We start from the raw sequence: 15,716 nt of genomic DNA, 5'->3' as shown, positions 1-15,716 counted from the left end.
GTCAACCAGAATAAGGGCCATTGTTTATTAGAGGGTCAGTTACTTTACCTGATGGAACAGGAACATGGACGGACATCGATGCCTCGTTTCTTTCTATTGACACTATAGTCAGTGGTGGAACCAGGGTCAGTGATACCTGGTGCAGCCAAGAAAATACCATTGCAAGCCCAAAAAGGGGTATGGTTTCCTGCCACTGCATTTTTGAGTCACCCCTTGGTAGGGTGACACACGGGTGCAGACACATTCCCCGCAACCCCTTATGATTCCAGTGACTACAAAAACATTTGCTCTCTCGTCAATCAGAATTAGTGGATGGGTTAATGCAGGCATGGGCAAACTATGATCCTTCAGCTGTTGTGAAACTACAAGTCCCATCATGCACAGCCACAGTTTTGTTATTAAAGAATGCTAAAACTATGGCAAGACCTGATGGGACTTGTAGTGTCGCAACAGCTGAAGGGCCACAGTTTGACCATGCCTGGGTTAATGGATTTAATGTATTTTTTGTGTGATAACTACATTTAAAATATAGAACTACATTTACTAAAACCTAATACAGTTCTCATTGAGTTTTAAAAAGGGATCCCTTATCACATGTAGGGGACATAATGTTGTATATAGGTGTTGAATACTGATTCATGCGCACTAATTTGTAGGATGACTACTTCTTGGTTGCACCATATTTATTTTCATTTGCTGCTAAAATTACTATTATCTTATAAATACTAAATACTACTGTATATTGATTTTACTCACAAGATTCCTAACGAATCCTTAAAATACAATCTAAAGAATAAAATATATGTAGGGAATTGCCCCGGAAGATATTTATTTATTTATTTATTGACAGTTTCTTATATAGCGCATACATATTCTGCAGCCAATTAACCTACCAGTATATACTTGGATTGTGGGAGGAAACCGGAGTACCCGGAGTAAACCCACGCAAACACGGGGAAAATATACAAACTCCGCACAGTTAGGGCCATGGTGGGAATTGAACCCATGACCTCAGCGCCGTGAGGCAGTAATGCTAAGCATTACACCGTCCATGATGGCCAAAGATATGATCATATATCCAAATTTCTCTCGGATTTCAAATTCCCAAACATTTGAGGCTAATGTCCCGTTGAACCCTATGTGCGTTTCATAGACTCGGTACTGATAGAAATCCGTTATATAAGGTCTGGAAAATCCAACACTGATCTTATTTTATGTGTGGTAGTAAATGTAATGAGTCGTATTAAGATCATTGCATCCAGAGAACCGTTGAGCCGTTTTTGGATGCATTTCGTGAGCTTTGATGTTTGAGAGAACCAGCATTGGACAGTATTCATCCAGAGTTTACAACAAGCCAAAAGACTTGTTTTAATCAAAAAAACGATGTGTGACTTTGAATCAAAGGACTGGTGGACCCAGAATGGCTCCTGTCCATTTTTTACTGCCATACAAAAGTTAATGGAAAGAAGATTTGGGATGTCTAACGTAACACAAGTTGGAGAACATGCTTCTGCTAACTGGGTTCTGGTCTCGGCCTGACATCTGGATTTCACTATAAAGTATTATTGAAATTGGCGTTAGTCACCAATGCTATCTCCTTTGCAGTGAGTTCGCAAACTATTCTTATTGGATGTCTTTTTAATACTTTCCCTAAAGTCTTAATCTAATAAAACAAAAAAGAGGCATTGCTGGCAAAAACAAAGAACAACAAATTAAAACTGAACAAACAAATATGCTGTTGTTTAATAGGAAACAGCGGATTGTAATGACTTGTGTGGACATTCTGCGTCTGCTTTCACTAGATCGGTTGTTCTGTAGCCACAAAGCTTATGCTGAATGCTTAGGGAAAGTGTGCTGAGTAAATGTATTTGATGTTAGATTTTCTGATTGATTTGCTCCACTCACAAATCTGAGACTGAACAGTATTGCCAGGGGCTGTGAATGATCACATCGATCTGCATAGAGCAGCAGAGGACACACAGTTGTCAGCAGTCTAAGAGGTACTTGTTTCCTAGCACAGCGCCCGTCGTGGGTCATCGCATACCTTACCTTAAGGTATGCGATGGACGCGATTTTCTGTCACTTTTGAGCCTTTATTGCCGGCAATGAGAAAATTGCGTTGATTGCGTCCATCGCATGCCATTATAATGGCATGCGATGCGATCGATGCAATCAACGCGATTTTACATAGGGAACAATGTTAAATGGGCCAATAGACCTGATTTTTTATTGTATACCCACCCTTATGGGTAATTTGTATGTGAAATGGCCCCCATTGTTAACGCCACCTCACTATTGACGCCAACCCGAAGCGTGGCGAGCGCAGCGAGGCCGCGAGGGGCGGCGATATGCGTCCTCCGACCGTTTCATACCCCCACTATCCACGTCGGCGTGGAGTTGATTTAATAAAGTGTGTCGAGCGCAGAGAGCCACCGACCCCGAAGCATGGCGAGCGCAGCGTGCCCCGCGAGGGGACGCGTAATGCCTGTGAAGTAATGCGCATCCCCTCGAGGGGCTCTCTGCGCTCGCCATGCTTCGGGCTCGGTGGCTCGCTGCGCTCCGGGCTCGGTGGCTCACTGCGCTCCGGGCTCGGTGGCTCACTGCGCTCGACACACTTTATAAAATCAACTCCACGCCGAAGTGGATAATGGGGGTATTGACGCCAACTCGCCACGCTTCAAGTTGGCGTCAATAGTGGGGTGGCGTTAACAATGGGGGGGGGGGGGCATTTGACCCATACGGGGGGGTATGCAATAAAAATTGGGGTCTACGGTGTATTTTACATTGGGCACAATGTAAAGTTGGGTCTCAGGGACCATTTTACATTGATTCCAATGTAAAAATCGCGTCGATTGCATCGATCGCATAGCATGCGATTTGGTTGCATGCGATGCGATCCACACAATTTTTTAGGTCCCGATCAATGCAATTAAAATCGCTGGCGTCGTGCTAGGAAACAAGTACCATTCAAGATCTTTTAAAGGGACATTTTGCTTCTGGGCAAGTGCCCTTAAATACTGTACATCATGGTAAGTTGTATGTAATAGGATCTCGTTCATACTAACGCCTCTATTGAGAGAGTAACTCAGTGGGGACAGTTTACTAAGTTGGATGTTCTATTGAACTTGGTTGCCCATAGCAACCAATCAAATTCTATCTATTATCTTCTAGGTGCTTAATAAATAAGAAGTAGAATCTGATTGGTTGCTATTGGCAACATCCTATCTTCAATAGAATAGAATAAATTTACCCCAAAGTAGTGTTTTTGCCACTTCAATTAATATTAAAGTCAAATTCCTAGAGAAAATACATAATGGAATGGAGAGAATCGATTATTATATTATGAGTTAAGGACCTTTGCCTAGCGAAGACTCAGCAGGGAGCTACAGGGTGACCCTGCCCGATTTCTTTCATTCTCAGCTCTCACTAGCTACCTGGCCACAGAGCCAGATTTACTAAGCTTGAAAAGTGATAAACTACCAGCCAATGGTCTCACAAGTGTCATGTTATAGACTGGGTTTGAAAATGACAGTTAGGAGCTGGTTGGCTGGCAGTTTACCACTCTTCAATTTATTACTTTTTTAAGCTTTCCTGTCTGCCACAGGGTAGCGCGCGCCCTCCGTCTGCCCCAGGGGAGCGCGCGCCCTCCGTCTGCCCCAAGGGAGAGCGCGCCCTCCGCCTGCCCCAAGGGAGAGCGCGCCCTCCGTCTGCCCCAAGGGAGAGCGCGCCCTCCGTCTGCCCCAAGGGAGCGCGGAAGGAGCGACGGAAGCTACGGAAGGAGCGCGCTCCCCTGGGGCTGACGGAAGGCGCGCGCCTTCCGTCCGCCCCAGGGTCGCGCTCGCCCTCCATCTGCTCCAGGGGAGTGCGCACCCTCCTTCTGCCCCGGGGAAGGGCACACCTTTCCGTCTGCCCCAGGGGACCGGGCGCACCTTCCTTCTGCCTCAGAACTTGCAGGAACACATTGACATTAAATGTCAACAATTTGAACATGTCTAAATTTTTATCTCAAATTGACTGTCGACATTCAGAGCCTGTTGACATTCTGTCGACATTCAGAGCCTGCTGAAATCCAGTTTGTCAACATTCTGAAGTTTACATTCTGACTGGAACCCCTTTCATATTCATTTTATTAGTTTTCTAGGGTGCACCTTTCATTTACATGTATTAGCCGGCCTATTATCCTTTTATTATAAGTTGAGATTTAAATGCCGATCATCCCATTTCTGTGCTCTCAAAATTCAGTGACGTTTTTTTCCCAGTAATTGGAACCCCTGTGAATTACAGTAAGTCCAGATTTCAGCATTGGTCTCTTACCAACTATATTATAATGTTTCTTGTGTGTTCGCGGTATTTATGACCGGACTGGTTTGTGAAATAGAATCTAATTTAAATTCAGTCATTATTCATCATTACAAAAAAAGCGTCAGCTCAGTGGCCGAATGGTTAGGAACCACAGAGAAGCAGCAGACCTTAAAGGTTGAATGGGGCTTCTTATGTTGCTGTCTAAGTTATTTTGCTGACTACAATTTACATTTTAGTTATTTTTAGAATTTCTACTCCTACTCCCCTTACCTTCCAGTATGGGAGGCCATATGCAGTGGTGTACAATTGACCATACCTGGAATGCTAACTGGGCCGTGAAGGTTATTTTATCTCTTTCGAACAGTCCTCTGCTGATGTATATAAACGTGGAGTATGTCACGCAGTCAATGAGGTTATACACTCTCAATCGGACATCATCAGAAGGTTCTGCTTGCTGCACAGCCTTGTGAAACACGATATTAAAAGCCTGCACATGGGAAATTAATTCAGATTATGTCAATTAACAGTGAGGACCAGAGCAGGACAACTCTTAATTACAATTAACTCTCCAGTGCCGGCAGAAGATCTCTGTAAGTACAACCGTGCTCTCACTATTTCCTAGTCAACTGGTATAATTACTGCGAATGGATTTGCGGCTATTTACAGGCCTGCGATATTTTCTCAAACCGGGGCTAAGCAATTTGCAGGCTTGCACGGGGCGCGACTTCATTCTGGCGGGACGGCGCACAGATGGAGCTACTCTCATCTATTCCTTTAATAGGATTAAGTGAGTAATAGGATTACTCTGCTAATCCCCTGCTGTATTGTTCTATGTATTGTATTGCAGCTGAGAACAATAGGATAGCCACGGTGAGCCGTGCTGAGCCATGGCCTAAGGAAGATAAATGAGAGGGGCTCCATCTGTATATCCGATCATTGGGCTCCAAAAGTTAGCAGCCAATACGATCGGATCTTAATGAGGCCAAAGTACCAACCAATCAGGTCCTAAGTGTCATTTTTTAAATACAGTCTGTGAAATGACGGTTAGAAGCTAATATGCTGGTACTTTATCTCTCTGTGTGTTGTATCACTCTCCAGCTCTAATACATATTCCCATTAGCTTGCTTCTATGTTCAAGGAGGAGATTCATCAAGCTTGTAGAGAGATAACGTATTAGCCAATTAGCTTTAAGCTCTCATTTTATAGGCTGTGTTCGAAAATGTTCAGAGCTGATTGGTTAATACTTTATCTCTATCAAAACTTGAATAAATTGCCAAGTGTTGTAATAGTGCAGTGATAACTGACTGACATTAGTGCTGTTGGTTACGGAACATATATAAAGCCATGAATAATTTTGGATACAACCTTAAGAGAGAACTGGTACATGGGGCTGATTTTCTTCAGGTCATTCATGATAAAGTAGAGGAGGGAGGCGCGTGATGCTACAGTGCGATAGTGTTCCCGAGCCTCGTTGATCTTCACCTCATTGACTTTGGCTTCCAACACCTGCGGGCACAAAAAGAAGATACAGAGATAGAAACCAAAACCCAAACTCCATAACTTTGTATGTAGACACAGAAGAAGATTATGTCCGGCATTCTGGGAAGTCTTTTATATGCTAAACCAACCAGCTGCAATGCCAGTTGGGGACAATTCAATAAGCTTGTGGGCTCCCATGTAAGTAATGTCAAGATTTTATATTAATAAAAATCTTTATGTGTGTGTCAATCTTTTCCGTACGACTGTCTACATACTAGTTTATGCCAATTCTGAACTGAATAATGTCTGGCATCCCGTCTGTCAGGGCAAGGTGGCGTTCCTCTAGTAAGATGGCAGGAGCTGTATGGTGGCAGCAGGCTGGATATGCCGGTCTCTCTGGATGCCCAATTGGTGAGGATAGGTTCCCAAATGCACAGTCTCAGAGGTAAGTAAAGTGGGACTCCTGGGTCGTCAGCTGAGGCAGGAATTGTGGGTGACTTACTAGAGGAATGCCACCTTGCCCTCAACTTGAGGAATCTACAAATACTGTATGTTGGTACCAACAGACTCTTGCACATCCCATTAACCATCCTCCCAATCCAATTGGACAAGTCAGGTTTAGAAGACACTGGTGACTATAAACACACAAATGCACCACTGTTATTTTTCTGTTATTCCTTCTATTCCATATTTATGTACTTATTATTCTTTAACTATTAATATATTTTAATTCAGCATGCTTCACATGCAATTTTATATGTATCGTTATTAAATATGAATTTATCTTAATTCCATCATACACAGTTTTCATTGTTAAAGCGCAGCAAACCCCCCCCCCCCCCCTTCTTCCTGTTCTTTTAAAAAGGGCTCTTTTCCACCCAGCGCCCCACCGATATCCTGAGATCTAACCTTTGCCACCGGTTCAACAGGAAGTGCATGGAAGTATTAAAGATCTCGGGGAAATGAAGGTCTCTGTGACAAAGAGCTTACAATCCAACACTACTAAGATAATGGCAATGATACAGAAACGAATGAAGAGCGGGTTAAACGATCACTTTCTCCAGCTAATTGCTTATCGTTACCAAAATGTAACACAACCCGGCCACGTTTCAGTTCTTCCCATCCCAGAGAGAGTGCGCTTTGTCCGAACTCTTAATCATTTTCTTTGAAGAATAAACATTTGAATATTGTGCCATGCTGAGCAGAACACTAGTTTGTGCTCAAAAAGCTGGATAAAAATATTCATTGCAATGCTATGAATATTAGAAATCATATTTCATGCTCATAAGACTAGAGAAATGTGCATAATTGACTCCAGAAATATTCTGAAACAGTATAAATGGTGTTAATTTACCTCCTTCATCGCTCTGTAACCTCTGCAAATAAATGTGCTGCGACTATTAACAGGGGAAGGAAGCGAAGGTCAAGCAGAGAATGGGAACTCTCAGAATAATAAGCAGCAACTAAACTTCAGGATGTTGTTAAAGGTGGAGATTTAAGGAGAACTGAGCAGTTCTGGATTAAGGGTCTGGAGGGCCCGGGGTATTTAAGACAGGGGGGTCCTAAACGCTAAAATTAAAAGTGTCACTATGGGACCTTGTGATATGCAAAAATTCAACTGCATTAAAGCACCATTTGGCATGTCCCGAAGTTACTCTTCCTCCTGCTGCTCTGTACATGGGGACATTGACCCCCCCTTAAACTGGCACCCGGGCAGGTACTCCTAACATTATACAGAGCGGAGTGCCAGACTTTTTCCTTGGACGTATATATGTATATGTGCCTCTCTGTCCCTCCGCCCCCCCCTGCCCATCTCACTCCCTATATCTCTCCCTCCCCCTGTCACCCCTGCACCTCTCACTTTCCTCTTCTCTTCTTCTCTGTCCCCTTGCCCCTCTTTGTCCCCATTGCACCTCTCCATCCCCCTGTCCCCCCTGCACCTCTCACTTCCCCTTCTCTAACTGTCCCTCTGCCCCTCTTTGTCCCCATTGCACCTCTCCATCCCCCTATTCCTCCTGCAGCTCTCTATCCCTCTGTTACCCCTGCACCTCCCTGTCCCCATTGCACCTCTCCATCCCCCGTCCCGCATGCACCTCTCCATACTACCTGCACTTCTCCTTTCCCCTTTTAGTTGCCCCCCCCCCCCCCCTCACCTCTATGTCTGCATTGCACCTCTCCATCCCCATGTCTTTCCTGCACCACTACATGTTTCTGACCTCCCTGCACCTCGGTAATAGTTATAATTAACCATTAATCCTGTAGGATGCCACTACCTGCCTAATCGGATTCTATGGGCTGCAGCCAATGCAGCCTATAGAATCCAGATTTTGCACATGTGCCATCACCGGTACTGCACATGAACTGGGCATGGAGGTGAGGACTCTGTATGGCAGAGACTCAGAGCATGGCCAGAGGCAACCCCTCTTCCTACACCCAGGGTGGCACCATGCTGAAATTTGTAGTACCATGAAATAAAATGCTGGTCTATGCTCTAAGCACTAAGAACACTGATAAAATATATAGAAAACTCTGCCAATAGCATGGCTTAAATAGCGCATATTTAGCCAACCATGAGTGCAGCCACCAACAGACGATCGACTGAAAACTTAGGGGGTGATTCATGCTGGTTTGCAAAAGCAAACTCCTTCTTTAATGGACACAATCATGCTGCACTGCAGGTGGGGCAGATGTAACATGTGCAGAGAGAGTTACATTTGGGTGGGGTGTGTTCAAAGTGAAATCTAAATTGCAGTGTAAAAATTAAAGCAGCCAGCATTTACTCTGCACAGAAACAAAATAACTCACCTAAATGTAACTCTCTCTGTACATTTCGCATCTGCCCCACCTGCAGTGCAGCATGGTTTTGTTCATTAAATTAGGAGTTTGCTTTTGCAAACCAACCTGAATTACCCCCTTAATACGTGGGATATGCAGATGGTCTTTCCCATCTTTGAGCCTGGTGTAGGGGAGTTGTCACTTGGTGGTTTTAATAAAGAACAGTCCAAGATTTGGATATAGATGAGTGTGAAGGGCTGCATAGAAACATTATTACAGTAGAGTTCCCCAGTTGTCATTTCTAAGATTTGGTTTAGACTAAATCAACAATATTGCTATATGTTAATGCCTGTACTGTATATGTATGCTACTTAGTAAATTCAAAAGTGATGCATCCGACTTATCTTTCATTGAAAAATTTATTTTTGGACCCCAACTCCTGCATTATAGTGTACCAGTGTACCATAGTACCATTGTGGCTGGTTCTAGCTACGTATTGCATTGTCCCTCTAGTCTACCATTTCTGTGTGTCACATCGCATGATCATATATTATTTATCCATCTATTTAAACGCCAAATGGACCAAATGACTCATAATAGAAAGTGAAAGCTATTTTTGCAGGGACACTGATCTGTTTGAAACTTGCTGTATATGGAGAGAGGTAGCTGTGCAGACAGAGGAGATTGGAGGTAGGAGCAGATAGGGACAGGGGGCAGTGTGGAGAGATTGTGGGCTAAAAACAGTCACAGCTCAAAGTAAAAATAAAAACTATCACAGCTCAAAGTGAAAGTACATTTCAGAAACTGTCAGTTGAATGGGCTTTTAATTAGTATTGTATAAAATACCCCGGCTGCACCTGGTTCTTGAACATTGAACCCCGGTGAGACAGGAGTCTTGAAACTTGTAGACTGCATTAATAAACAGGGTGCAGGCAAGCACATTATTAAATTACAAATATTTGCTACAGTTCTCAATAAAAGCTGCGTTTTAACTTTTAACACCAGAGACCAAGAACTGAACTCTAGTGACAAACTGTGGCTTGAGTAGATCACCTACGAATACATATCTTCTTTACAAACAGCCAGCGGCTGTGGTCTACTACCCCCCCCCCCCCCCCCCCTCTGGCGTGTGGCGGGGTGAGGCAGGTGAGGCACAGCCTTTCCTGTCATACTAGCGTATATGCCGGAGTTTTTAATTTTTTAAATATGTCAAAAAATACAAATAAAATATAAAAAAAATCTTATTTTTATTATTCTAATAATTTTTATAGTCAAAACTCTGGAGTAAAAAGTCTATGGCAGGTGAGGCAGTGCCTCACCTGGCTATCTTTTCAGCACATCTCTTATCAAAACTCATCTAATCTCTAGCAGTGTTTACTGCTGCACATGTGTATAATTCCGGCATGTACCCCAGGGCTCATATATTGTGTGCAAATCTGGCTCTGATACTTGCCAGGGACTCCTCAGCCATTTACCTCACCGCACGTCCCTGCCATACTCTCTAAGGCCCCAAGCCTTTAGGGATTATTCTGGTTCACTTGCATGTGCACTGCAGGGGGGCAGATGTAACATGTGTTAGATTTGGGTGAGTTATTTTGTTTCTGTGCAGGGTAAACACTGGCTGCATTATTTTTACACTGCAATATAGATCTCAGTTTAAAGTACACATTCCACCCAAATGTAACTCTCTCTGCACATGTTACATCAGGTCCACCTGCAGTGCACAGGGTTCTGTCCATCTGAGAGTGAATTTTCCTTTGCGAGTGAACCAGAATAACTCCCTTTGTCCAGGCTACAAGGAAGAAAAAGTAAAGCGCAAAGTAAGGGAAGAATGTAAATAGCATGAATATAAAGAGTTGTTTTCATGTCTTCCTCAGTATAGACACTTTTGTGGGAAGGGCCTTTTTAAGAGCAATTTCATATTTCATGTTGAAAATAAATACATCTCAACTGTTGTAGACATATAAATCCCCATTTGTAGGTTAAATCAACATAATTATTGTAACTTGAAATTGTCAACAAGGTTTGTGGTGATTTAACATCATAACTAGGGGTACCCCAATGTATGATTTTAATCAGTGATGATTGTGCCTGTTTCTATGCCTCTTAATTTTTGATAATACATTTCTTTCAAGTTACATGTTACTTTTTCCTCGTGGTGAAGATTATTCTAATTAACCCGAGAATATAATTAGGCTCATGCATCAAAATTAGTCCTATTCGAGGTCCAAAAATAACGCTAATTTGTGTGTGCGGTGCTGGATGTGTGTCATCATGAGACACAATCTTCTATATATCCTGCAGCGGATTCAGTGCACAAGGTAAATGTAATACATGGAACGTTACAGCTCAAATGCAAATGACTACTTTATAGAAGTTTGTGGGTACATGATTACATATTTATTTATTAACAGTTTCTTATATAGCGCATACATATTCCACAGCGCTTTACAGAGAATAGTTGAACATTCACATCAGTCCCTGCCCTAGTAGAGTTTACAATCTATATTCCCTACCACATGTACACGCACAAAGACATTCTAGGGTTCATTTTTTTGTTGGAAGTCAATTGACCTACCAGCAGTGGTCGAAGTGAGGTGGTATACGGCGGTATGTCATACCGCCACTTCTATCGGGCGAGAAAAAAAAAAGCCCTCAGGCAGGGGCGGATTGGCCCACCGGGAAACCGGGCCGTTTCCCGGTGGGCCGGCACATTTTAAAGTTTTAGCGGCCGCCCACCCTCCCTGGCTGGGCCGCGGCCCGCCGAACCGCCATCTCCGCGGTTACCGGCCGCGGCCGCAGCAAAGTACTCTAATCAAAGATGGCCGCGGCCGGCCTCAGCTGTGACCAATTTAAAAATGGCCGCGGGAGGGCTGGTGCGCATGTGCGGCCGCACGCAGCACCTCCCGCGGTGCTTTCAGCCCGATTCACAGAGCTGACAGCTTCGGGCGGCTTCCTCCTCCTAGTGAGTTTTTTTTTACTGCTGTGCTGCTGGCTGACAGCAGGGGGAGCTAGCTGTGGATTCAGCGTGCAGCTCAGCTCCTCTCAGGCTGTACTCCACGAGGCCGGGGGATGCAGGAAGTTTCTTGAACCTGAAGCAAGCAGGGAAGGGGTGAGTGTTAAATGCCTTTGTTATTGGCTTTGTTACTATGCTGGCATTTGCTCTCCTGATATTGAGAGGGCAGTGTGTGTGTCTGTATGCTATATGTGTCAGTGTGTACATTATGTGTGTGTCTGTGTACATGCTGTATATGTGTGCTATGTTATGCTTTGTGTGTGTGTCAGTGTGTATATGCTGTGTCTATGCATGCCATGTGTATATGCTGTATGTATGTATATGATATATGTAAGTAATGTGTGTATATGCTATGTGTGTTGATGATTGTATGTGTGTGTGTGTGTGTTTGAAGTGTGTATATATGTGCTGTCTGTGTCTGTAGTGTGTAGTATGTGTGATGTTTTTGTAAGTATGCCATGTATGTATGTACAGCATGTATGTACAGTATGTCTGTGTACAAAAGTGTGTGTGTAATGATGTACAGTACATACAATACATGCACAGAACCCCCCCCCCCTTCCCCCACCCAACAAAATTCTGCATTTTCCCCAGTTCAGAGGTGGCATTGAATAGACAGGCTCCGGCAGGGGCGGATTGGCCCAATGGAAAACTGGGCCATTTCCCACAACTCATTTGAAGGGGCACTTTGCCCAAATAAAAAATGGCTGCGGGAGGGCTGCTGCGCATGCGCACGCTGCACCTCCCAGCGCCCGTTCCCCCTCCACCCGGCAGCTGAAGACTCGAGCAACAGCAGGTGAGCCGACTGTCAGCAGCAGCGTTAGAAGCAGGCAGACAGCAGCAGGTCTGAGGGCGGCCAAAGGAGGCAGGTATATGGCAGTGGCACTGCCAGAAATAATAATTTTTGGTCTCAGGGAAGTGTATTTGTGTGTGTATTTGTATACCAGGAACTTTCTTCGAGCACTGATTTACTTATTTTTCTTTGCTCCCCTGTCTACTCAGCGCCGCGGCTCAGTGGAGCTGTCTGTTTCCGCCCATGGGAACTCCGTCGCTCCCGTCATCCCCCTTCCGGCTGACAGATGGGGGGGGGGGGGGGGGGGCAGTGTACTGCCGGGCGGACTGGGAGGGAAGTTATTGCGGTAGGAAGAGGCGGTGGGGCTTATTGCAGCACTGCTGCTGCTGGGTTTCCGGAAGACAGCCGAGGTCGGACCTGGATACAGCGGCGGACCCGGAGCTTCCTGACCGTGCCAGGAATCTGCCTCTCGTGCACGCCGTCTCCTGTGGGTGCAGGAGGAAGCACCACTTCCTACATGTGTGCATAGTATGTATGTATTTATGTATGAATGAGGATGACAGTGTGTGTAGGATGTATGAATGAGGGTGGCAGTGTGTAGTATGTATGTATGTATGACGGCATCAGTGTGTGGAGTTTGTATAAATGTCGGCGGCAGTGTGTTTGTGTAGTATGAATGAGGGCGACAGTGTGTGTAGTATGTATGAATGAGGGCGACAGTGTGTGTAGTATGTATGAATGAGGGCGGCAGTGTGTGGAGTATGTATAAATGATGGCGGCAGTGTGTGTAGTATGTATGAATGAGAGCGTCAGTGTGTGTAGTATGTATGAATGAGGGCGGCAGTGTGTGGAGTATGTATAAATGATGGCGGCAGTGTGTGTAGTATGTATGAATGAGAGCGTCAGTGTGTGTAGTATGTATGAATGAGAGCGGCAGTGTGTGTAGTATTTATGAATGAGAGCAGCAGTGTGTGTAGTATTTATGAATGAGAGCGGCAGTGTGTGTAGTATTTATGAATGAGAGCGTCAGTGTGTGTAGTATGTATGAATGAGAGCGTCAGTGTGTGTAGTATGTATGAATGAGAGCGTCAGTGTGTGTAGTATGTATGAATGAGAGCAGCAGTGTGTGTAGTATTTATGAATGAGAGTGGCAGTCGGTGTAGTATGTATGAATGAGAGCGTCAGTGTGTGTAGTATGTATGAATGAGAGCGGCAGTGGGTGTAGTATTTATGAATGATGGCGGCAGTGGGTGTAGTATGTATGTATGTATGAATGAGGGCAGCAGTGTGTGTAGGATGTATGTATGACGGTGTCAGTGTGTGTAGTTTGTATAAATGATGGCGGCAGTGTGTGTGTGTAGTATGTATGTATGAATGAGGGCGGCAGTATGTAGTATGTATGTATGTATGTATGTATGACGGCATCAGTGTGTGTAGTTTGTATAAATGACGGCGGCAGTGTGTGTGTGTAGTATGTATGAATGAGAGCGGCAGTGTGTGTAGTATGTATGTATGTATGAGGGTGATAGTGTGTGTAGAATGTATGAATGAGGGAGGCAGTGTGTGTAGTATGTATAAATGAGAGCGTCAGTGTGTGTAGTATGTATGAATGAGGGAGGCAGTGTGTGTAGTATGTATAAATGAGAGCGTCAGTGTGTGTAGTATGTATGAATGAGAGCGGCAGTGGGTGTAGTATGTATGTATGAATGAGGGCGACAGTGTGTGTAGGATGTATGAATGAGGGTGGCAGTGTGTAGTATGTATGTATGACGGCGTCAGTGTGTGTAGTTTGTATAAATGACGGCGGCAGTGTGTGTGTGTGTGTAGTATGTATGAATGAGGGTGGCAGTGTGTGGAGTATGTATAAATGATGGTGGCAGTGTGTGTAGAATGTATGTATGATGGCGTCAGTGTGTGTAGTTTGTATAAATGATGGCGGCAGTGTGTGTGTGTAGTATGTAGTATGTATGTATGTATGAATGAGGGTGGCAGTGTGTAGTATGTATGTACAACGGTGTCTTTGTGTGTAGTTTGTATAAATGACGGCGGCAGTGTGTGTGTGTGTGTGTGTAGTATGTATAAATGATGGTGGCAGTGTGTGTAGAATGTATGAATGAGGCCGGCAGTGTGTGTGTGTAGTATGTATGAATGAGGGTGACAGTGTGTGTAGAATGTATGAATGAGGCCGGCATTGTGTGTAGAATGTATGAATGAGAGCGGTAGTGTGTGTAGTATGTATGAATGAGAGCGGCAGTGGGTGTAGTATGTATGAATGTAGAAGATGCTGCTACCTGGTAGAATATGCTGCTATCTGGGTCCTGGGGGAGAGGGAATGTAAAATGAAGGTAGATTCTACCTCCATTTTACATTTTAATTTAATTTGATTGCTCTGCATCGGATTAAACATTCCAAAGTGCACTAGTGGAGGGGGGCCTTTACACTTGAAAAGAGACCCCCTCCCACCTCATAACATTTTGCATCATTCAGTGAGGAGCATACAGCGAGGAGCCCTAGAAGACAGAAGGAGAAGAAAAGAGAAGAAAGACAGAAGGAGAAGAAAAGAGAAGAAAGACAGAAGGAGAAGAAAAGAGAAGAAAGACAGAAGGAGAAGAAAAGAGAAAGACAGAAGGAGAAGAAAGAAGACCAAGAACATGGTAAGTAAAAGAAAGATCATTATCTTGGCAGACAGTGGTTGTTTTAGGGGAGGGCAGTGCACCAACACCAACACATGCCCCCTGTCATTAAACACTAGTGAACAACATAATATTGTGTATGGTGGAGGCAGAAGCAGCCTGATCTGTGTCCCACACAGGGACGTAACTATCTGTGTGCCAGTTGTGCCTTGCCCACAGTGCATTTGCACTGTGGGCACACCATCTGGCAGCACCGTTTACCCACCACTGGCTGCTAGCAGCTGAACTACTGATGATGAGCTGAGAGACAGGGACAGGAGGAGAGTGCAGCGCAGAACGCACTCATACTCCCCTCTCGGCTGACATTTCAATTATGTATAATGGGCATCACGGTGTATGGCATATGTATAATGGGCATCACAGTGTGTGACCTATGTATAATGGACTCATTATACATAGGCCACACACCGTGATGCCCATTATACATTTGCCACACACAGTGATACTCAATATACATATGTGGCTCTCTCTGTGTCCTCGCTGTCACTCTCTGTCTGCTGTCACTCTCTCTGTCCTTGCCGGGGACATAGCCAGCAGCTCAGAGCCACTAGCCATGCCCCACAGCGTCAAAAATGGGGCGTGGCCTCATTAAAATAGGCCACACCCCACATTGCTAGGCCACGCCCCCCAAAAAATTGGGCGCACCTGCGGCGCGCAA

The 15,716-nt window shown here is 44.6% G+C and overlaps 1 protein-coding gene across 3 annotated transcripts in view; it reads right to left on the bottom strand.

The window, feature by feature from the left end:
- LOC146021013 (dynein axonemal heavy chain 11-like) overlaps positions 1 to 15,716 on the bottom strand; it is a 248,607-nt gene that overhangs the window by 91,983 nt on the left and 140,908 nt on the right. For 2 of the 3 annotated variants that reach the window (XM_083154785.1, XM_083154786.1), the window contains 2 exons: positions 5,668 to 5,808; positions 4,619 to 4,789 (listed from right to left, as the gene is read on the bottom strand). In XM_083154785.1, coding sequence (XP_083010911.1) covers positions 4,619 to 4,789; positions 5,668 to 5,808 — 312 coding nt within the window. Of the gene's footprint in view, positions 1 to 4,618; positions 4,790 to 5,667; positions 5,809 to 11,134; positions 12,118 to 15,716 lie in introns of those variants that run through there. The other variant, XM_083154787.1, reaches the window with a different exon arrangement.

Source organism: Crinia signifera, chromosome 7 (genome assembly GCF_055691185.1).
Source record: "Crinia signifera chromosome 7, ASM5569118v1, whole genome shotgun sequence".
Classification (NCBI taxonomy): Eukaryota; Metazoa; Chordata; class Amphibia; order Anura; family Myobatrachidae; genus Crinia; species Crinia signifera.
This window is presented reverse-complemented; position numbering and strand designations above follow the sequence as displayed.